The 24,360-nt window shown below is 38.6% G+C and overlaps 1 protein-coding gene across 1 annotated transcript in view; it reads right to left on the bottom strand.

Annotated features, from left to right (window-relative positions):
- Positions 1-622: 622 nt before the first annotated feature.
- fgf22 (fibroblast growth factor 22) overlaps positions 623-24,360 on the bottom strand; it is a 39,821-nt gene continuing 16,083 nt past the window's right edge. The window contains exons 2-3 of the mRNA XM_036587381.1: positions 5,358-5,461; positions 623-1,638 (exon numbers count right to left, since the gene is read on the bottom strand). Coding sequence (XP_036443274.1) covers positions 1,444-1,638; positions 5,358-5,461 — 299 coding nt within the window. The 3' untranslated portion in view covers positions 623-1,443. The remainder of the gene's footprint in view (positions 1,639-5,357; positions 5,462-24,360) is intronic.

Genomic DNA, 24,360 nt, shown 5'->3' with positions numbered 1-24,360 from the left:
CATAGACTGTATATATGTATATCTTATATACACTCAATGGTCACAACCCCTGCTGCGGCACTAAACCCGCTTCATCACAACCAAAATAGCAAATGGGAAGAAATGTGTGTGTCTGAGCAAATTAGTAACAAGCCTGCTTGTACAGTTAGATCAGGGCTGCACAACTTCAGTCCAGGTGTCCAGCACAGTTTGATAGTTGTCCTACTCAAACACACCCACTAAACCTGGCAATTAAGAGATCAGTTGAATCAGGTGTGTTTGAGCAGGTAAATCACCGAACTGTACTGGACACCAGCCCTCCAGGACCAGAGTTGTGCAACCCTGAGTTAGACCAAGGTTGCTCACTTGTGGTCCTAGAGATCCACCACCTTGCAGCTTAGCTTCAACCCTAATCTGATCCAGATCCTTCTGGAGAATCTGACTATTAGAGCCAGGTGTTGGATCTGAACTCCGCAGGGTGGTAGATCTCCAGGTCCAGGACTAGGAAACCCTACATTAGACTGTGCCTACACTGGCACAGAAATAGGATCCAATGTTGCATGTTGATAATTCACATCCAGGACAAATAAGACAACAAGACCAACCACAAAGAGAAGGACTCAAAAGGTTGAAATATATTAAATGTTCTATTTGCAAAAGGTTGAGGGAAAAGACTGTTAGTGTGACTTAATAGGAACACGTAATACGAAACATCATTTAGAGAATTAGTCCAGTATACAAGCTGTCAGGTTCAGTCCTCCGTTATAATGGATGAGCCATGTGTGTTCGGGTCACACAGGAACACATGTTCAGTTGGAGTGTTTCTTGTTAAGGCTGACCTGACCACCCTCACTCTGCTGAAGTGGATGTAGGATACATGTGTATGTGTTTTACAGCCTGTTCTGATATCACTCTGGTCAGATAGCATCGAAGATGTTAGAAGCACTTCCATGCTCACACAGCAAGAGAGAAAATACATTGGAATAAAGAAACAAACAGAAAAAATTAAAGAAAATACAAACACAATGGATACAAAACAGATTTTGATTATGTCATATGAAATTGTTTTCATGGTGTCAGAAAAGATTGTAATTCATAAGAATGTGTAATGCAGTTAGTCCTGTCCCACAGTTCAGGCTGGTCTCCACGGTTTAGTTTATTTTCAGAAAGGCTAACTATCTACTGCAGTCATGTAATGTGTAAATCACAACAGCTAGTTAAAAGAGATGCTTAGTTTCTTCAGCAGTAACATAAATACGGTATATAATTGCTTATGCACAATATTAGAAGCCTTACAGAAGCTTTATCAGGCTCGAAGCTAAGAACCTGTGAGGAATAAGTTAACATACTATATGACAATTCCAAAAGAACCAAAATGATGTAGAAAAAAAAAATCCCCAGAAAATGTACACATACAGCAGTCATGGGAAGGGGTAATAGGATAAGGCTAACTCTGGACTGCAGTTATGTGGGGAGCATGGGGAGGAAGTGAGTGGACGGGTGTCTCCTGCGGGCTTTATGGCCCCTCCTCGGCTTCCCCCTGCCGTTCAGTGACACAAACATCTGCCTCCCACCGTGCTTCCAGCGCAGGGATGCATACGTGTTGTAGCCATTCTCCTCAATGCGCTCTTTGAACTTGCAGCTTGGGTTATATCTGGCCTGTAGGAAGAGGAGTCAGAGATGTTCAGATTACAAAGAAGTAGAGGATTTAAAGGGGAATTTAACCGCCTTAAAATATCTCCACAAATAAATAGTCAAGATATAAACACAACTAAATTGTCCACAAATAAATTGTCAAGATGAAATTGCCAAGATATTTACAGTGGTTTGATGTGAACTGCTCTGTTCTAGAGGAACTTACCAAGTCAGAATTTTTAATAGTGAGTGTGTTTACATGCACTCAATAATCCGATCATAATCAGATTCCTGCAGTTATCTGATTATTCAAATGGTCATGTAAACAGCACACTCCGATTTCTTAGATCGGGGTAAGCTTCTAGAAATCCGATTTAGAAATCTGATACAGAGAGCTGGATTTTAGCTCAGTAATCAGATTTCTCAGTGCATGTAAACTCTTACTCTGATTTCTTTCATATTTCTCAGTCTGCGCAGGTGCAAAAACAGACAGCGGTACTGGAAATAAGCAAGCAGCGTCACTGCGAGACGCAGCAAAACACTTTTGGAGCGACGCTGAAACAACTACATTCTCGACAAAATGAAGGATTTAAATATTCTTCATCTTCTAGATGATGTATGTTCATATTTTCAGGTAAAGTGGCATGATGTTTTTTAAAAAAAGCCGTGGCATGAAATTTAAGTTTTATGTACATTTACGTCACATCTTCTTCTGTGAGTTGACTGTCCAGTTGCAAAGCAGAAATCAGATTTCTGCCTGACTCATGTAGACCCGAAGTTTCCCATTATCTGATTACCCAAGTGCATGTAAACGCGTTGATCGGATTACTGACAAAATCTGTTTTTTTGCAGTTATCGGATTATTAAGTGCATGTAAACACACTCAGTGTTGGTGATAGGAACCTGAGTTTCAACAAAAACAAAGAAATAAACAAACAAAAGAAGTTGTGAATATGTTGCCTGATGTCTGAGACTGAGAGATTGAGTCTGATTGAGACTGAGACATTGTCTTACGATAGTTTTAAGATGTATGTGTATATATAGATTCACTGGTTATTTTGGATAAATAAAAAGGCTATATTTGCAATGTAGACATCACAACCCCTGGTTCCTATCACCACCACTGTAAGGAAATCAATACCTACATATGTTTCTCCACAATGCCACATTTCACATCAAACCACTCTGAATGACTTTTTTACACTTCATTAATTGAATTGTGCACAAATGTTTAAAAAAAATGGTGGAACTTCAACTTTCTATCCATGCAAGATTTGTGTTCATAAGTAAGATATTTTATTTTGATTTGAAATTGTTATACATATAGTTTTATTTGGCAGAAAGCCAAATAAAAGCCATTTATATTTTTGTCATTTATTAACATCAAAACAAACAGAAAAAGGTTGAAAGTGCAAACTCTAACCTGTCAACACAGAATGTCTAATGGTGTAAGAGGACGGCTCTGAAGTGCTTCCACCAGTAAAAGCTAATCAGTGCTAAACATCAATGAAAAGCTGCAAAAGGCCACTCCTTGTGGCGATAGCTATCTGAACCCTTCGGCACGAGGCTCCAATCAGTAACTATTATGCATTTGCATTTGCCGCACCTTGTCCTCAACAATACATCAAAACCAGCTCCCTTGTGCCAGGCTTAAAAAGACACTTGCAAAATCTGTAGTGATCTTTTGCTCCTCTGCCATGGCTGGATGGAGCTCTTATCTCGAAAGAGAGGTGAGATGGGACGATGACAATATGCCCTGTTTCGGCTTTTCCGCAGAGCGAGTGCTATCAGTGCCATCTCTCTGCCTGCAGCGAGATAAGATCAGCTCCTGAGTGAGCGATGTGATTAATAGTCATTAGAGCGGGATTCAAACGGGGATGAAAACAGCGGCTCCCGTGCTTTGACGGAATCTCATGGATTGTCTTGTTTACTTTGAGTCGAGGGGACGGCAGAGAGACGTCTGCAAGGCACCTTGCTGCAGCTGAGTGACTGATCGCCAGGCTGAGATTTCTCATCAAGTGATTAAAGCGCTCAGACACTATGGAAAGGGCATCCTAGTTAAAAGAGCCACAAACAACTGTCTGATGGCACGCACAAGCCACATAGAGCAGAACTATCACCAGGCAGGAGCCCGTAAGGTGTTCTGGTAAATCTCAGCTGGCATAAGTAAGCTCTTTTAGAGTACAGTTCCCTGTAAAATGGGATTTAAGTGAGTTCTTTTTTGGTAAGTTATTGGTGATGTTATTCCTATATCTGTTTAAGAGCTAGAACCTGTTGGGCATTTCAGTGTAATTTAGTTAGACTGTAATAGAACAGTCCGTCATACACAGAAAATAATGATCTAGTACAGTGGTTCCCAACCAGGTCCTCAGGGCCTACCTGACAGTCCACATTTTTTCTTTCGTGCCTATGTGTTGTGAGTTTGGTTGGAGCAAAAATGTGGACTTTCTGGGGGGGCCCTGAGGACTCGGGTTGGAAACCTCTTATCTAGTACTTTGGAGTTAATACCTAGAACCATTTTAGGTATTTCAGTGTAATTTAGATAGACTGTGCTAGAACTTACTATCATGCACTATCATCCCAAAATAATTATCTAGTACTTTACCACCATTATTTAAATAATTATCTAGTACTTTAGAGTTTATACCTCACACTTACCCAGTTAATACCTACAACTCTTTTAGGCATTTCAGTGCAATTTAGTTAGACTGCATTGGAACGTATAGTCATGTTACCAAATCTAGTACTTTGGAGTCTGTACCTCACACTTACTCAGTTCATACCTAGAACCTGTTGGTCATTTCAGTGTAATTTTGTTGGACTGTTTTGGAACTTACTATCGTGTTACCCAAAATAATTGTCTAGTACTTTACCACCATTACTCAAAATATTTATCTAGTACTTTGGAGTTTATACCTCATACTTGCCCAGTTAATACCTAGAACTCTTTTAGGCATTTCAGTGTAATTTAGTTAGACTGTATAAGAACTTACTATCATGTTACCCAAAATAATTATCTAGTACTTTACCACCATTACTCAAAATAATTATCTACTACTTTGGAGTTCATACCTCACACTTGCCCAGTTAATACCTAAAACCCTTCTAGGCATTTAAGTGTAATTTAGTTAGACTGTACTGGAACTTACCATCATATTACCCAAAATTATTATCTAGAACTCTAGAGTTTGTACCCTATGATTAATTGGTGAATACCTTTAAAGTGCTCTTGTAAACTATATCATATGTAAGCTCTTTTAGAGTACAGTTCCCTGTAAAATAAGATTTAAGTGAGTTCAGTTCTTTTTTGGTAAGTTCATATTCGATTCACTGACAGCCATCAGCAATGCCATTACTATGTCCTTTACCAGCTTAAGAGATAGAACCTATTGGGCATTTCAGTGTAATTTAGTTACACTAATTTAACTTACACTTCAGTGATTTAGTAACTTACCATCATGTTACCCAAAATAATTATCTAGTACTGTGGAGTTTGTATCTTATGTAAAAGTAAAAGAAAGTGTTACCCATTTATCCTTATATTCAACTTGCACCCTGGCTGGAACCGAACTCAACCCTGCCCTAGTTTGGATCAAGTTAAATCTGATTTTTACTTCAAGCATTCCGAGCCTCCATATTCCCATGAATTCCATGCTACATAGCTAAAACCATGGTTCCAAAGTTAGGCCTGCAGGCTTATAAAGGCCAAGACTGCCTTACAAAACAATGGAAGATGTACCTACCGATCCAAAGAGTGTGCCTTTTTTGGACATGGCCAAGTACAGGCCGGTGCTGACAGATTTGATGGCGACAACTCCCACACTGACGGATCGGATTTCCATCAGACCTGAAGAAAAAACAAGGCAACAGAGGTCTGGGTTAGAGAGGGAGTTTCCCCTTCAAAATGCTCTATCATTACCGATTAGAAACACAGGCGTCCATATGCTCTGGAGATATTTCTTTCCCCAGGACTCGAAAAAAAAAAAACAGAGCAAGCCACAGTGGTCCTTTTTGACTGGCTGCATTTCTTGGGGAATGAAGTACAACATCCAGGCATGTGTGTCCTTATGTACAGTAGGATCCAAAAGTTTGTGCACCCCTTTCTTAAAGTCTTTCTCAAAAAATGATCAAAGTTTTGTTATTTTTCTATGTGAAAATACTTCAAAAAATACATTCATTCTCTAAACGCTCCTTACACAATTGCTGTTTATTTGCGGAATTGAATACCATACACAAAAACTGTGAAATGTGAAGAAAATAAAATAAAATGTGAAATGTGGCATGTGCAAAAGTTATGGCACATTTTTGGTTCTATTTATTTATTTAGTTTTCAATGCATGAAATTCAGCAAATAAAGAGAAGCTCTAAAATCTAAAGACAAATACCATATTTAAGTGTGTTCACTGTAGATGATTTGTTCTGCACTTCTATCAATAAAACATGCCGTTTGACCAGGGTTTTCAAACCTTTGCATATAACTGTACCTCTGCACTCTTAAAGATAAGGGTGCCAAAAGGGTTCTTGGGAGTGATGCCATAGAAGAACCACTTTTTCTTCCTTAAAAAAAGTTTAATGGCATGCTATTCAAAGAAACATTTTCATAAATGTGTGAGTTTATAGTATATGTTATGTGAAGTTTCTAGGAAGAACATTTGAATTGGCATAGAACCTTTACATTGTGCGAACTTTGTTTAAAACTTTAAAAAACCTCTATCGCTCATTACTCAAAGAATACTTTTTGGAACCTTTATCTTTAAGAGTGCACTGTTAAAATGAGAGCTCAGCTCAACTCAAAATGATATAGTAGCTGATTACATGGCTTTTCTTGAGCTGATTCAACTTGAGGACACCAGAGTTCACCTAACTCAAACTTCTTAGTTAAGTCAAAAGTTCTCTTAATTTTTTTGTTCTGCATCTCAGTTTGGTAAATAAAATAAATGTGTTTTTTTATTCTCAACCTCCCCACTGGCCAGGACTCTTTCCATCACACAATCCTGCTAGACATTTTTCCTCTTGACTACAGACTTACGGATGGCTATGGCATTGCTGGGGCTCAAACTCACAACCTTCTGTTGTAATGATGTCCACTGCACCATTCAGCAACTCAGATTTTGTGTCTACAAATGTTTAATACACGGGAGAAAATATTTGTTGTTTTATCTTTAAAGCATGGCATCATCTCATGTGGTGCAACTGTCCAATAATTCATCCCAACATGAGCAGACTGTGAGTTTGAATCCCAGCAGTACCATAGCTGTCCATATCCAGAAGCCCAAGAGGAAAATACTTACATGGCATGTACAAAAATGCTTCTTTAAAGAACCATCCACTAAAAGGTCCTTTAGGGAACCAAAGGTGGTTCTTCTCTGGTATCGTGCAAAGAGCCCTTTATTTTTAGGAGAGTACTTATGTTATTTGTCATTTGCCATGTGTTGTAGATAAGTCAAATAGAAGGTGCCCACATTTGTCCCACATCATTGTCCCAATCATTTTTTTGTGGCATCACAAATGCCCCTCACTGAAGATCAGGAAAAGCCTGTATCTTTAACTGCCCAACAATCAAAGTCCAGGTCCGAGATCTTCTTGTCTGATTTGCTTTGACTCAAAACAAGAAGCCAGACCATTTTCATGGCACTGGACCAAATCTTCTGCCACCAGCCTAAACCTTTCCCTACCAAACCCTGAATGGGATGTGATTGCCGTACGGGATGCTCTCTTGAAGAATTCCTCCTGACACTGTTTCTATGGGACCCTGATGTCCCTTAGATGATGCTATCTGCTGGGATCACCCGTGCTACTTAAGAACCATACAATGTAGCTCAAAAAGCAAAAAGGCAACATCGTAGGAAACGTGGTCTCCGCTGGGGGCTGCGTAATACCATGATGGGAAACAACTCAGACAGATCAGCTGCTGGCACTGGACTGTAAACACAGTAACAGATCAAGGTGCTGAATGAGATGTTGACCAAGTGCCAGCAGGGACGCGAAGGCAGCAAGTACAGGACCCAGTCGATGAATGCTGAACACATGCTGAAGGTGGCAAACGAAAGTCCTTGGAGCCTCAGCTCTGCTTATAGGCAATGATTAGAAGATACAAATCTTCAGAAGGAGAATCTAGGCTACGAGCCATGTTTGCAACAGTTCCTTGATCTCTCTGGTTTGTTAGAGAGACCGTACACATAAGGGCACTGCACCTATTTAGTTGTTTAACAGGATCCTTATCTGTTTGCAAATAGCATTCAGTTCTGCAAGGACATCTCCGCAAGGAACATTTCACAGTGGAATTGATTACAGTGGTATCTGATTGGTTGCAATTACATCCATTCATTGTCTGCCAGCAGAATGTCCTGACTTTTTTTACTTTTATGACGGCCCACACTGTCCATCTCTGAAATTAGCAAGCGGTGTTAGCTTCAGCAATCACAACTAAGTTAACTAATACAAAATAAAGAGGATGAATTTGCATTAGTATGTGGAATTGATTTTGACTGGCTCAATAAAAGAGAATCAGTGCCTTTATTTAAGGCTTATAATTCACAAAGAGGACATACTAGTTTAACACTCTGTTTTGGTCAGCATACATAATAATTGTGTTTTAAATTGTGTTATTTAATTAATTTCTGTATAAGGCACCTTAGAATAGAGATAGTGGGTCTACAAGCCTTATCACTCTTGAGCATTCTATCTGCACTGGTAGAAATAAAGGTTCTGTGCAGGTACATTTTTTGTTCATCAAGGTAAAACAATGTAAATGTGCCCTCAAAGGTACAACAGCGGTTTTAAGGTCCAAATGTGAACCTTAAATAAGTTTTTCTGGGTGAAAAGTACGTATTTGTTACCTTTTCATAATCGAATGTTTTAAAACAGAATGATAAAATAAAAAGCCTGGAGACGAGACGGGGTGTGTGGAGTCAATACAACTTCAATGGATTTTGGTACAGTTATGTTCCCTGACTGAAGGTACTGAGATGTACCCTTGAGGGTACCACCCCAGTGACAAGAGGGGTACTGCCCCAGTGACAGTTTTGTACTTTTTTTTCTGAGGGTGTGGTGCAGTATTGCTGCCTATGGAGATTCTCCTTTAGTAACTTGGATTTGTTACGCATGCATCAGCAGAGCGCTGGATATCCTGCCAATAAATCGCCAATAATCTAGCATGGTTATTTTGAAGAACTTTTAAACAAATAGCAGCAAGAAGCACTAATAACTTTCTAAACCACAATGTTATTGCAAAACAGGGATTTATGTGAGGCTCTGTGGAGCTCTTAAATAGAGTAACAATTCAACAGTCCATTGCAATTAAATACCATTATGGGTAATGTTTTAAACTTGCACGCTGGGAGACTGGGGTTCAGAACTCTGCTTTGGTGGTAAAGCAAGTATTTTGTCTGGGGAAAAACTCTTAAAACTGTCTCTTGATAAGAGTGGTCGCTATAAACTGTAAAGTACAGCAAGGAAAGGAAAGTGAAAGGAAAAGTGAAAGGAAAAATTGGTTGGCCACCTTTAATGCATTCTTTTAGAGAAGACGTAGGCCATCTTTTTTGGAACTTGGATTGTATCTGGGTCATTCTATGAAAATGTCCATTTTCATGTCCCTAGTGTTAACAGATATATTAAACTTGAAAAACAAGTTATTTTAACCATTACAACTTCTTGAGCCATCAATTTAGCAATAATGGTTTTTAAATTAATTATATATAGAATTCCAAGCACCACAGAAGTGCTCATCCTCACAGTCATGTGTAAAGGGCCATCTTTTGAGATAAAATGATGTTTTTCTGCTATTTTAACTGCAATAATCTATACATGATCTACAGTCTATGCTATGAAACATATAATTTAAATAACATGAAGAAAACACATGCCAAATAAATATTACAAAATATATAATGAAAGTTGTGCCTCCCCGGGAGTCGTGTCACTGCTCTTACTGTGTAACAAAAAATCTCTTATTTTAATATAAAAATCACACTGATGACATCACTTGACTTCCTTTTACCTATTTTCTGAGGATCTATGAAGAAAAGCACATGGTGAGTCCACTGTGTCTTTCAGTTATCAGACATTTTCTCATTTAGCTCATGATTTCATATGAAGCTTTTAGTTGAAGTCACTGGTGTGACCGACTTTATTCTTAGGTAATTACTAAAAAATAGAATACAAATGGATTAAATTACGTATTTTAGTGGATGTTCCATGACTGACAAAATGTGGTTTGATGCTCTGTAGCAGCCATTTTGTAAAATGCATTTTTCATTAAAAATGTCACTGGTGTTTCTGTCTCTGGTGTTACCTTTCTTAAGTGTAACATCAATGATGATCAGTAACAGCAGTGAGTCTAACGGATAAGTAAAAAGTGGACGTTTCTGTAGAATGACCCATCTATTGAAGACCAATTGATCAGCGAAGTGACATCCGTTGATTTTGCTGGAAAATGATGATGAAAGGATGAATAAAATCGCTATAATAGATAGCAAGCTTGTTTTTATTCTTCTTGCAAATGTACTGCTCTCCAAAGATTGTGACAAATGCTGCTGACAGACTTCAGTGGAGTTTTTATAGGAGAAGTGCTGTTCATTTTATGGGTTAACATTATCAGTTTATTTTAGGCCACAAATCTGAGCTAAGTTTGCAAATATAACCCACTATTGCATCAGGTGGTTGCACACAAAGAAAACGTATCATCAACACAGTTGTTTTCTTTAAGGGCACTTCTTTTGACAGTTATTGTGTTCCTGTAGTGCATTTTATTTATGTGCAGCCACTTGACATTAATCATGTCAATTCAAAGCACCAATTTTTCAGTGCATGTGCATTCGGTAATGTGAGGTGGTCCCTGCCTTTTATATCGAATGCTTTCGAATGGCTCTCCACGTAGTGAAAGACAAGCGGCCAATAAGTGTTCATACACATGCCAGGTGAAGTCATCGTCTTTCTCAGGAAGAGAAAGAGAGTAAATAAACAAAACGAGCAGCTTTCTTCTTTGACATGTGCCGGTGAAGCAGACCCAGCCCCAGTTTGAAGCCATTCTGGCAGGCCATGCAGGTACAGTCCGACAGCTGCAGTCCCATTCATCGTCTCCGCCGGGAATGCCTGCACTTTGAAGGCCAGAGTGTGTTTTTTCCTGCATGTGTTTCCTTAGCGTGTATGCAAACATCATAGCATGGTGGAAGCGTGCAAGCACCTCGTAAGCCTCTCCGCAAGCGTCCCTGATGACTGAGGCTCACAGTGAGTTTATGAGGGCTCAACCAGTCAAATGAAAAGCACCGGTGCCTGAAAGTGCTGCCACTTTTAATCTCTGTCATTAGCTGTCCGGAGGTGTGAGCCTTGGGGAGTCGAGAGTTCTCTTCAGTAGCACATAACAGTCTGGTAGGCCTCTTAAAGATCAGCTGACATTTAGGTAGCATGTTAGTTTTGTTTGGTATGCTTATAACCCCTTAACGTTCTAGGTTTATGTCATACAAAGGCTTATTATTCAGTAACTACAGGGACTTCAGTGCAAACTAAAGGAGCTATTCCTAGGTTATAGAAGTGTGCAATAAAACTTTGGGCCTGTTGATAGGCACATGGCTTGGTAAGGGGTTAGGGCCAGAAAGGGTTCTTTGGAGTGATGCCATAGAAGAACCACTTTTGGTTCTCTTCAAAAGCTTTTCAATAAACGGTTAAACTCCTTTTCATACTAGCCAAAAATGCAACTCCTGCCTGTTTTTGAGGTCCCTTATTTATTGCACTATTCTTTAATAACATGTTGGAATATACTACAATAGAGACATTACAAAACAAGTGAGCAAGAAAATCAACATTCATTTACATTTACGGCACTCTCAGCCAGAGCGACATATAATTTGATCATTTTTTCACACAGGTAGGAGAAGTTAGTGTTAGGAGTCTTGCCCAAGGACTCTTATTGGTATAGTATAAGGTGCTTACCTATGTGGGTATTGAACCCCAGTCTACAGTGTAAAAAGCAGACTTTATTATACCAACCACATTCATGAATGTATTTTTAGTGTTTACATGTTATTTTCTATTGTGTGAGTTGTAAGGTGAACGGTAAGATGAAAAAAATGAAAAGTGAAAAATGAAAGTGCATTACTAAGTATTTTTTCCATTACTGAGATGTGTCAGATGGGTAGCGTATAACAAAAAAAATGCTCACACTTGGCCTGTTACACTAGCTTTGACCAGCAGGGGGTAGCTGTTTTTTTCCAAACCCCTTTGGGGACCAGGTGAAATCACTAGGGAGCTATGTGGCTAGCAATTAGCAAGCTATACCAGTTTCAACCACAAGGTTGATATTTTTCTTATTACTCTTCATCAACCAGGCAAAAAATAGAGCTGACTGGCTAACAATTAGCATGCTAATGCTAAGCAATTTTCTTTTTTTGATGTTTTCGATGGCTGAATTTACAGAAGTGATGCTAAAAATATTCCAGGGCTTTTTTTTTACATGAAGAAAACTGTAGCTGTGCTGTTTATCTCAGCATTTGCCCCTCATTGCTCACTAGCAGCTCAACACAGAGAGCTAAAAGTGTCCTAGTTCATCTAACAATATGCTAAAAATATTTTATTTAATTATATTAATTAAAAATATCTCGTATGATTTTCATTCTGCCAGCGGAATGGTCACTAGGGGGCTGGGGAAGAAGTTATAGAAGCAGTTTTATAAATGAGGTTCTTGACCAGTTACAGACTTTTCAAAGCTTTATTTTCAAGAAAAAAGTGATGCCAAATGTATTGTAGTGTCCTGCTTAGGGGTGGGAATCACGGTGCATCTAAGATATAATCACAATATGTTGCCCACAATAATGATGATATCACGATATTGCAATTCTGTGATACTCGATATATTGCAAGACAATCTTCTACAATACATCATGATATCTGTGTAACTGAAGAAAAGAAAATACTACTAAATAGGCAAATAGCAGGAATTATGTACGTATTAGTGTCAGTTTCACAGAATTTGACAACCAATATGAAACAATTTACAACAAAGCGCATAGCTTAGTTTCATGCCTCTTTAACACACATACACTGACTGCATGTGTCATCATTCCAATGTAAAATAGCCATAAACTGCCAGAAAGCAGAACAGTTCTGGGGTTAAAATGTCTAGGGGTAGAGCACAACTGTGCGTCACTAAAATCTTTTCTAACTTTAAAAAACTGCTTTAAAACTGTGTTACTTGTAGACTGACTTCCAGTTGTGGCAACGTTAGCTGATTTCTCAACAACCAGATCAGGATGATGATGAATAAGGTGGCTATGCATGTTCACTGTGTTGCCAGTGTACTTTATTTTAACAAGGCAGTTCTTGCAAATCGCATAGTTTTTGTTTATTTCATTTGTCCTTTTCTCCCCTGTGAGTTTCTCCCCTGTGAGTTTCTCCCCTGTGAGTTTCTTTTTCTTCACCGCAGGTTTACTCTATTCATTTGATTTGCGCCTTAGCGCCACCATGTGGAGTCATGAAGTTATGAATCTGGGAAATCATATTGGAGGGGAGTCCATTTGGAGCGTGTACAGTGAATGCATATTTCAATAAATGAATTGATATTTGGTGCCAGTGTATCGATAATGTATCACAAAAGAATACAATATATCTCGGTATTGATGTTTTATCCCACCCCTAGTCCTGCTACTGGCTGGCACTGGCACCAATTGACTCTGGAGGTGTGGCTAGACAGGCTTCGGCTGCCGCTACAGTATCTTTTAACATTTAGAATTCAATGTCAAGGTAGAATAAAAGTTGATAACTAGCCTTTAAACTTCCTGCAGTTACCCTGTCTTGCCCTGTCCTACTTCCCTTTGATCTATACAAGGTGCAAACCCATAAAAATCAGCCAGGCTCTGGATGCTTGACCACGCATCCATAAAAGTGCCCTCCATTGTGTTTAAAGGAATAGTAAGGAGTTTGAAGTATTACATCATCAACCTTATCATGCTTTTTTAACTTACCACTCACATGTCCAGTGAGTTATGTTAGAAAAAAAAAATGAAAATGTTCTTGGGGACTTTAGAAGGGAGACAAAATATTAAGTACTAAAGAGATGTTCTACAGAAGTTAAACTGATTCAAAAAGGAAATTTTGAGAAAGATCCTGAATGGATTAAGTCATCAGCATTACAAAAGTGCAGCAAACATGTTTGTATGTGTTGTTTCAAGCACCACATATGTAGTGACCGGAGGTGAGCAGAGTAGCCTAAGTAGCATTCCCTTGAGTAAAAGTACTTCCCTTAAAAAAGTATCAGGATAAAAAACTAAAGTATTTAAGTACTAAGTAATTCATAGAATGGCATTTGAACGTCTTAGTCCAGCATCTATCAGCATAGTAAATTAGGCTCTATTCTTCTCTTTTTTTGATGTATTTTTGTTCTAAAATAAAATAACAAATGATGATGTTGCCAACATAATGGAATGAAATTAAATACAAAAATGTAATTAATAACTAAATATTAAATACGGAAATGTAATTAAGTAAAAAGTAGATTCCTTCCCTCTAAAGGGTATTTGAGTAAATGTAACTAGGTACTACCCCCTTCCGGCACTGACCATATGGCAAAGAATGATCTGGCCTTTTTAAGCACATGCTAATTTGTTATTTTTGTCAACAGTAGTAACCTCCTTCTGCAGGCCCCATAGCTCAGCTTAGATATCAATTAATTACTATCATCAAATAAAATATCCTTGAGTCTGTTATCAGATTAACTAGGACACTGCTGGCTCTCAGTGTGTGAAATGCGGTGGCTCTGTGTTAAGCTGCTAGCGAGCAATGATGGGCAAAAACTGCAGCTTTCTTTGTATCGAACAATCCTGAACAACAACCACAATAAAAAAAACAGTTTTACAACACTTCTATAAATTTTGACTTGCCTATGAAGAGAAAAATCCTGTTTGCTTCGGTTTTGTAAATCATACAACATGGAATATGGAAATATATTCCTCCACTATTCAATTTTAAAAAGTGCATAGTTCAAAGAGGTGGAAATTGCATTTAAAGATCACTGTGAAAAATGGTTAATTAGGTTGCTGATGTATTCCTGTCCTAGCAACTTTCCACATCTCCAATCACTGTTTTGACCCCTAATTAACATCATCCCACCTCAAACCAAGTGCCAATAGGCTGGATTTTGCAAACGAATTGCAGCTGACGATGCTGTATGCATGTGCGACACCAAAGATCGATCAAAAAGTCTTTTGTATGTGTGAGTTTTTAAATGGAGATGAGTTTGCTTTTCTTTAGCCCTTGGCAACTTCTCTTAACCTTTGTCACGTTTTGGCCCGAACTGTCAATAAACTGCCACAGCTACTACAAGCAAATCCTGGTCTATATGTGCTTAGTCAACTGTGGACTGGCCGTTTTCCGACCTTGCGTGGGATTTCTCAAAGCGTGGAACAAGGCCTTTGCTTGGTCTTTTTTATTCTTTTTGTATACTCTTTCAGTCGTCTCTTTTAGCCCCCACCCCATACACTTTGTTGGAAGTGAGCCCATCTTCAGATCATTCAGTCCTTTTTTGACCTTAAAAAAAGGTAAAAAGAGAAGCGGAGAGAGAAAAGGGAACTCTCACTGAGTTTCTTTTGTCGAAATTATAGTTGGATGAGGAGAAGGAGGGGGACTAAGGGTTGTAGATGGTAGTAATAAGGTCTTAGTAGTGGTGGTGTTATGGGGTCAGGAGGGTCATAAAATTATGTTTCCTTCAACTGGCCCTTTGCTCCCAATAGGCTTTTGTTACCTACCTGAGATCTGGAAGCCGACAAGGACTTATTAATGACCCGGCTTTTGTCACAAAGAGCAAGGTTCCTCCCACCTCAATTAAAAGAGAAGGAGGGGGTAGACTGAGTGAAAGATTGGGCAAAGTTTCTCTAGCTTTTCCCAACTGCCTTCTTCTCTTCCTGGAGGTCTTTAATTTCTCAGGTCACCCCCTTCAGCATCTCTCTCTCTCTCTGGCCTGTCGCCCCCTCAGAAAAAAGCCTGGGAATCTCTGGGTTCCAACAGTGCCTTCGCCCTTGATTGACATACCTTTTCAATTATTTCACAGTTTGCTAAGAGAGGGCACTGTTGTTTTTTTTTCTACTCCTTCTTTTTCTCTTGTATGCCTCCCTTTCAAAACACAGGCTTTTCATGTTGGGATCCTCGCTGCCGGGCCTAATGGCCGTGACCAGGACCTTTGATCTGATCTGCCTCCTCCGAGGTGCTCCCGAGCAGGCCTCCGTCTCGGCCTGTGTGTGGTGGGCTTTCAAACCACAAAAGGCCACACCAGCCGCTACTGCTCAGGACAGCTTGGTGCCGACTTGTGAGAGCTACGGTTTCGGGCCGCTCGGGGCCTTGGGCTCGCAGTTTGGAGCCCACATAGCGTGGTCAGGTTTACCTCTTCAGGTGTTTTCAGCGTTCACATATTGGAAATGGCAGTGTAACTTTGGCTACACTCTTAAAAAAGATGGTTCTTCAAGGATTCTTTTGTGAGGACAATGGTTCTATATAGAACCATGAACACTCAAAGAACCATTTGCATGTTTAAATTGTTCTTTACATGTTTACATGTTCTTTACAAATGGTTCTTTGAGTGCTCATGGTTCTATACAGAGAAGAGTAGTGGAGATAAGGCTCAGTAATAAAGAAATAAAGATTACTGTTGATGTGCTGAGGTTTCCAAGCTTACACAGCAACAAGCGTGAGCATGTCAGCGGTGATCCTGCAACCTGATAGCATGATGATGTCTATGGCTGAGGTGAGCTTGCATGTGACATGTCAAGGACAGTGACAGTAAACAAGTGAGTTGCATCTCTGTGAAGGTCAGCCTGTTCAAGAGCATGATTCTCAAACCACATGTTGCAATTTTAAAGACATTTGCATTTGGTTTGACAGTTGAAATTAGAGGTAATGTCAGAAAATTAAGTCAGGAAATTGTCTTTTCGGCATAACTAACGTTCATTTGAATTACCATAATTCTCCAAGTTTGTGTTCAAGCTCTTTCAAATGATAGACCTTCATTTCTCGTATATGATCACAGTCAAAAGTCAGAGGCTTGTTTCATGTATCCAGTTCAGAGCCTGAAATATGTTTGATAACTTTGGTAAAGATGATGGCCACTTCTACCTTGTTACTGTTCGACCTCATGATATGAAAAACAGCACAGCATGACTCAATGTGCCATCACATTATCTAAAAACATATTTGTAGCAGGTGGGCAGGACTATTGAAACCACAAAATAATAATACAAATAAACAATGTCATGATTTTTCAAAATATTAAATTTAAACACAGTATCAGAGAGCGTCTCTGAGTTGACTGAGTGTATTCTCTTGATGACAGTTGGGGGTGGCAAACTTTGAAGTGGGCAAAAATTATCACATTTTGATGGATGGTTATGAAAAACGATGATATGTGCCCAATATGACCAGGGACATGAACTAAAAGGGTAAAAATGTCAGTTTTTACTTCAGGTTGATTTTAATAGCAACCAGACATACAACAGAATGCAAAAGTGTGCAAGTTTTGGTCTATGTGACATTCATCTGTGAAATCACAGGCCTAAAAGGTTGCACCTCTTTGCACTTTATTGCTTTTCTAGCACTTAGGGGCACCATGCAGTAAATATAAATAAACTAAATAAATAAAAAATGATGCCCTGAGAAGTGCAACCACCTGAGCATTTGGAGGCCAGTTCAATCCCCAGTGATGCCACAGCCATTCATGACCAGCAGCCGGGAGCTTAAGCACAATGCTAGCCAATGTGCACGTCTGTTAGTTGATGTTGTTGCATTAGTGAGGCTTTAAAAGGAGGCAGTGGTGCTTCACATCGCTAGCAAGGAAATACTTGCTAGTCTTCACCCTTCCAGCTTGGTATTGAGTGATATGGAAGACTACCTAACTAGTGTTTGGGTGGACACTGAGCTAATCTTTTCTTTCCTGCCTTCTGAAGCTCAGGTTTCCAGTCACATCTCGGCATGTCTGGCTGACATCTCTTCATGAGCGGTAGCCCACCTCCTGAAGCTGAACTGAATCCTAGCTAGAACTACAGAACTACAGGTACTCACCATGATGTTGCCATCTCATTTCAGAACTCCTTGGTCATTCCAACTAAAGATGCAAGAAGCCTTGGTGTGATTCTAGATGACCAGTTATCAGTTCATAACCTCACAATCTGTCATGCAGGTCTCTCCTCTACAACATCTGGAGGATTTGACCCTTTCTCTCTAGGTTGGCTATCTAGCTGCGTGTTCAGTCTCTTGGCTTGTCTACTGCAACCTCCTCCTGGTTGGACTTCTACTGCAGGTCATCAGGCCCTTGTAACTGATCCAGAAAAGCAGCAGCATGGCTTATCTTCAGTCTTCCAAGGTTCACCATGTCACTTCACTGGCTTCCTATAGCTGCCCGCATAACATATAAAGCCTTGATGCTTGCCTACAAACCCTAAATTTGACCAGCCCCTCTTTACCCAATGACAATGGCCAAAATGACCCACACTTAGAGCCATTTGAGCCTCAAGTACAGCTCAGCTTGACCCACCATCCTTCAGGATGCATGGAAAACAAGCATCAGTGTTGTTTCCTGTCCTGGCACCCAAGTGGTGGAGCAAATTTCTCCCAGCTGTCTGAACTAAATACCCATCCCTTTGTCAAACACCTAACTGAACACTAGTAGCACCTATTGAAACGTATTGTATTGCACTTATGTTTCAGTTCTCTATTTTGTATATTTCTTACTTGGTATCAGCACTAACTTTTGTTTCTAGCAATATTTTAGTTTATAGGTGCTTCAGACTTTTTGTACTAGCTAGGATACATTCTCTGTGTGGACAACAAAGCACTTTTGTAAGTTCCTCCGGAAAAGAGCATCTACTAAATGCTATAATTGTACATGGTTGTTGCTCAAGAAAAGTAATCCATTAAAAAGTACTAATGACTTCTCTCAAATTTTAACGGGATTACTTATTACTTCCTGTAAGAGTAATCTAAAGTAAGTAAAACCCTTGTAAGGGAAAGTCTTTTCAGTGGTTTATTCAGAGAGAAATAGCCAGTCATGGTAGAGATCATTCAAAAGGCCTGTGACTAACAAGACACAGCTAGTCATGCTGATTAGAATTTGAACAGCTGATGTTGTTTAAAAATCCCAGAAAGCAGCCATGCTCCAAAAGCAGCTGCTTCAAAATAAAACGTTTATGAGCAACATCTGAAGCTCAGTGTTATTTCTGAGTGAAAATCGAGTCTGGCCTGTTTAGGTGTTTAGATTGTTTGCCAAATTTGCAGCACTTCCTGACTTTGCCTATTGCATGAGATGCTTGCAACACTTTTGTTTTCTTGCTAGTTGGTACTGAGTTATAAAATGTGCGTCTTCTACAAGCTCGCAGGTAGAGTGTTCTGGAGAGAGTCTACAGAGGGCCAGCTGTGGGAGTCTTTGCACAAGCATGTGTTTCCGGACGTGCATCATACCTATTAAGCCTCTGAAGTCCAGCAAGATTTATTCATCCCACCCAAAAGGCTATGACACACGTCTCAAACAACACATACACACACAGAGTGACCTCTGCTTTACAGCTTGCCTCACACCCCTGGGACCACTTCCATCCACATATACATTCATATTTTCTTTTCCTTCTCTTGCTGCAGTGCCAGACTTTGATTGAGGAGTTAAGATGTGACAGATGCAGAATTTTCATGCCGACCTCCTTGTTTAACCAGAGGCAGTATTGTGTGTACTGTGGCTGTCTGGCTTGCTTTCAAATAGTATTCGCCACTTAGAATGATCCTCACGTCTAATTTAGCAGTCATGACATCCCAGCAGTAATAAACATAACTTCTCATAATTAATGATGTTATAATTTGTGTGGTCTTTGCTGTTTTTAGAAGAAGGCTGACCAAGAATAATGTAACTGGGAAGGAACCTGAGAGCAAACAAACCCAGCATGTTGGTGTGCATGTGTATGTGTGGTTGAAGTAGAAAGGAAATTCATGTGAGGATGAGGGTGTCTGCAGGCATCCTCAAGTTAAATGTAAAACTTTTTAAGACTTTTGAATGCCAATTCAAGTGTAATTTAAGAGCAAATTTACAGTGACGATGTACCATGTTCCAAAAAAGTTGGGATAGTATGTGAAATGCAAATAAAAGATATTTAATGTTTTATCTTATCAACTTCATTGTTTTTCTGAATATACTCATATTCTGAAATTTTTTCCACTGAAAAAAGTGAGAACAGAAGCAATTTAAGACAAGGAATGTTGTGACATGTTCAAAAGAGATCTTAAAACCAAGCATCTTAAACAAAGGTGATGCAATTGTATAAAAGCAACATCAAGGAAGGGCCAAGTCCTTTATAAGAAACTACGGTGATTAACCCAACATATTCCTCAATGAGTGATAGCAAGGATTTTAGGTATTTCACCCTTTACGCTGCATAATATCATCAAAAGATTCAAGGAATCTCTTGGCATAAAAAGTAACTGAATGCCTGTGACCTTCAAGTCCCTCAGACAGCACTGCATTTAAAACAGCATGCTTCTGTGATGGATATCACCTTATGGGTGCAGAAATAATTTAACAAACCACTGTTAATTACTGCATCCACAAATGCAAGACAAGACTGTACTATGCACATCGGAAGGCATATATCAACAAATATCCAGAAACACCGCCGACTTCTCTGGGTTCAAGCTCATCTGAAAAGGACTGATGTGCATAATGATGATGGAAACATGTATTGACTGATGAGTCATCCTTTCAGATTAGTTGTGGAAATAATGGACACTGTGTCCTTGGACCAAAGAAGAAAAGGACCATCCAGATTGTTACCAGTGCAAAGTTCCAAAGTCAGGGTCTGTTATGGTATGGGATTGTATTAGTGCCAATGCATGGATAATTTGCAAATCTCTGATGACACCCATATATTGTGTTTTTGTACTGTTTTAAATTGAATACAGTTCAAACAGAATTGACTAATCACTTTACTAATCACTTTTTTTATTTGAAGTATTTAACATACTGTTCCAACCTTCTTAAAATCTACGACTGTGTTAATAGACTGTTTAGACTGTTTTCACACCTAGTTTGCTGAAGTTTGCCCCTGAGTTGGGGCTTTTGTGACATTCTAACTTTTTCCTTGGTGCACCAAATAATACACAAGTTTTTACTGATTGGTTAGAAATTTGACGAAGATACAAGTGCTCTGTTACTGTCATGTTTGCCTTCATCTGTGTCAAAAATTGACCTTTATTTTTGCTAACCTATTAATGTACCCCTCTCATAGAACTTTGATATATATCTAATGATTGCATGAAAACTGTGATGCGTAACACCTACATTTATCACAATCAAAATAGTAAAAATGAACCCTACTTGATCTCAGCTTCTTTATGATTAATTGGATTATCCGATTATTGGATTATTGCCAAAAATACATTAACATGTTCTAAAGTCAAGTGCTATTGATTCACCATTAGTTTCTTGCCTGTGTTCCACTAAGGTTAAACACTCGTTTGGTGTGGACCATCATGAAAATACGTTCACATCAGCAGCGAAAACATTTTGTCCACCAGCACCAGAAATCCCACAGGGGTGCAAGATAATTAGCATTATCTACAGGTTTTTATTTTCTCGTTCGTTGACTGTAGTTTTGACATTTATGGCCCAAACTGAAGGCCCAGCTCTAATAGTCACTGCTTACCATTGGTAAACTTTATTTTAATCCAAAGAATTCAAAAGGAGATCCCATTTGAACAAAGTGTGGAACAGCTGGCCAGAGAATACTGTCAGATATAATAGTGCAATATGTCCAGTCCACTGCTAACAGTGATCCCAGATTTTATTTTGGGGAATTTACAGCTCACATATGGCAGGTGATTTAATCTTCATCGTTTAAAAAGAAACAAACCTTTTTGACCATGTCACACTCGGTAAAGTTTAACAGCCTTGCCAAGCATTCACTGTCCTCCCTAATAAATGTCCTTGGGCTATAATATAAAACACCTGTCTGGGACTCAGTCTCTCTTTCTCGTCTTGAGCTTCATCATGTTACAATATAATAAAACATATGCCACATTCACTCAAACTGTCCTGACAGAAAAAGAAAAGAAATATTCAATGCAGCAAGGAGTTCCGTTTCGGAAACTCACATGACTGTGTTTAAGCAGCTATTCTTCACACTGCTATTGCATTATAGAGGTCATCGCTTTCGCTTTTAAAGCAGCATGTTTCGAAATGACGTTTTGTATACACCATTAGGCCGGTAATTAGGGCAGTGTAAGCTGGAACCGGCGGTGGCGGTAGCCTTTTGCTCGGATGAAAGCCCTTTCTCACACTGCCTCGACTGAACTGCACACTTGGGTGATGTTCCCTCTCACACAATCCGCCGCTTGTACAGTTTCAGGGGCCTGCCCTCGGCCCCGTTCCCCCTTTATGCCTTGCTGAATGCAGCCTCTGGGGATTAGCCAGGTCCTTCAAAGGCCATTAGTGCCAGTGACAGGTATCCCGTTACCCCCCGCACACAGAGAGACGGGCCAGGTGAGAGGCGCAGAGGCCAGGCAGGGGAGCAGGGGTCAGCTGGGGACAAAGAGACAGACCCAGACATGGCCTGGGACCCGGGGCCCCCTCCTTCCATCCCTCTCTCGCTCTCTTTCTTTCACTGTTTTTCGTCCTGCCTTGTCTAGTTGTTTCTCTTTGACTCGCTCAGTCGTTTCCCTTAACCTGCTGGAAAGTTTCTTTTTTTTTAATTTAAATATACAAACTAAATTTGATTTTCATATGTGATTTAAATATGGCAACACTTCATAATAACACTTCTAGAAATGGCAACATAATCATTGTATAATAGTTTGTTAATTAATTATTAGTCACTAATTATAGTCATGTGCAGAAGTCTGAACAGGGCTCAGGCATTTTTCTACTAGTTTTAGTGTGAAATATAAAATGTGCCATAATTTCATGTTTTATATATACATATATATTTTTATATATACCTATATATTTATATATATATAAATATATATATATATATATATATATATATATATATACATACAAATTCAGGAAATAAGCAATAATTCTGTTTTAAAGTGCCATAATTTCATGTTTTATATATACATATATATTTTTATATATACATATATATTTATATATATATATATATATATATATATATATATATATATATATATATATATATATATACAAATTCAGGAAATAAGCAATAATTCTGTTTTAAAATGTGCAGAAGTGTGTTGTCTGTAGAGGGTGTGTTAACTTATTCTCACCATGGAATTTGACCATGGGTGCTCAAACTTTTGCATATGACTGTATATAATTGTAACTTGTTAATTGATAAAGTGCTATTATTATAATTATTAACCACGTACTTGATGCTGTACAAGTAATTAAAGCACTATGTAATGATATTTATAAATTATAAAGTCATAATAACAGGGGTCCAATGATAATGATAGTTATCATTTTTAAAAAAATATTCATTAACCAGTTATTAATTATGCGTTAAAGAAAAGTTTATGCATCACAAAGCACTTACTCAAGTACTTACAAAGTACTTACACACTTAAAACAAGATGTAGAAAATTCATTTATAATTATGATGAATTGTTCTTATATGACTAAGTAAATGCTTAAGAGTTATAGTTTATGTTATGAGTACCAAATAACTAAATCATTATTAACAAACTATAATAATGATTATGATTCTACAAAATAAATGTTTAATATTCATGTCAATATGTAATAATTATTAACCATCAACAATAAACTGTTAGATTATTATGAAGTTGCTGCATATTAGAGCTTGCTATTAAAAAGTGTTACCCATATTATTATAAGGCATATCGTTGGGCATTGTTGATGGATGGTTCTGTATTAAGTTCATGCAAATGCAAGAGAGAGATTTGCTCTTATTAAAGGCTCCTAAATTGTTCTTCACTTTGATATATGGTTCTAGGAAAGAACTCTAATCGGTGAAGAATCTTCTTATGTGGAGGTTCTTTAAACTTTAAAACAGTTCTTCATACTCCACGCCTCTGTTACAAAAAATAGGTTTTAGGAAAGTAAAGATTGATGTTGAACCTTGTACCTGTTGTGGAGGTTCTTTAAATTTCAAAAAGGTTCTCCAGACTCCGAATATCATTTACTAAAAATAGAAGACCTTTCATTGGTGTAGAACCTTGTTGCATTATGTGGAGGTTCTTTAAACTTTGAAAGGGTTCTCCATACTCCACATATCATTTACAAAAATACAGCTCTACAAAAAACCCTAGTTGGTGCAGAACCTTTTACATGTGAGGGTTTATAAACCTTATATAGACTCTTTACGCTCCAAAACTGATTTGTACAACTAGTTCTTTAAAGAATCGTCCATTGAAGAGTTCTTCAAGGAACCAAAAGTGTGCCTTTTTTGCTCCAAAAAACACTTTTTGGTACCTTTATTTTTAACTCTAACTTTAATTTCACAAAAAATATTCTTTAAAGAACCACATTTTTCTTTTTAAAAGAACCAAAAGTCTTATCTGGCATGATTCAAAGACTTTTTGGCAGCTTTATTTTTAACAGTGCAACTCTACTTAATAAAAGAGTAAGAAACATCTCAATAAAGCACCCTTCCACACTTACAATCTGCCCTCTCATGAATACAGCCCACGTTTGCACCCCCTCACTAGCCAGCAGAAGATGACGAGTCTCATGGAACAGCGGAAGTCTTTCATTAGTCAATTACTGTGCTAGATAAAGAGGCCACTTCCAGAGTCAATGGTCCT

This window comes from Colossoma macropomum, unplaced genomic scaffold (assembly GCF_904425465.1).
Source record: "Colossoma macropomum unplaced genomic scaffold, Colossoma_macropomum, whole genome shotgun sequence".
Taxonomy (NCBI): Eukaryota; Metazoa; Chordata; class Actinopteri; order Characiformes; family Serrasalmidae; genus Colossoma; species Colossoma macropomum.
Note: the sequence above shows the minus strand (reverse complement) of the source record. Positions and strands in the feature narration are given on the sequence as shown.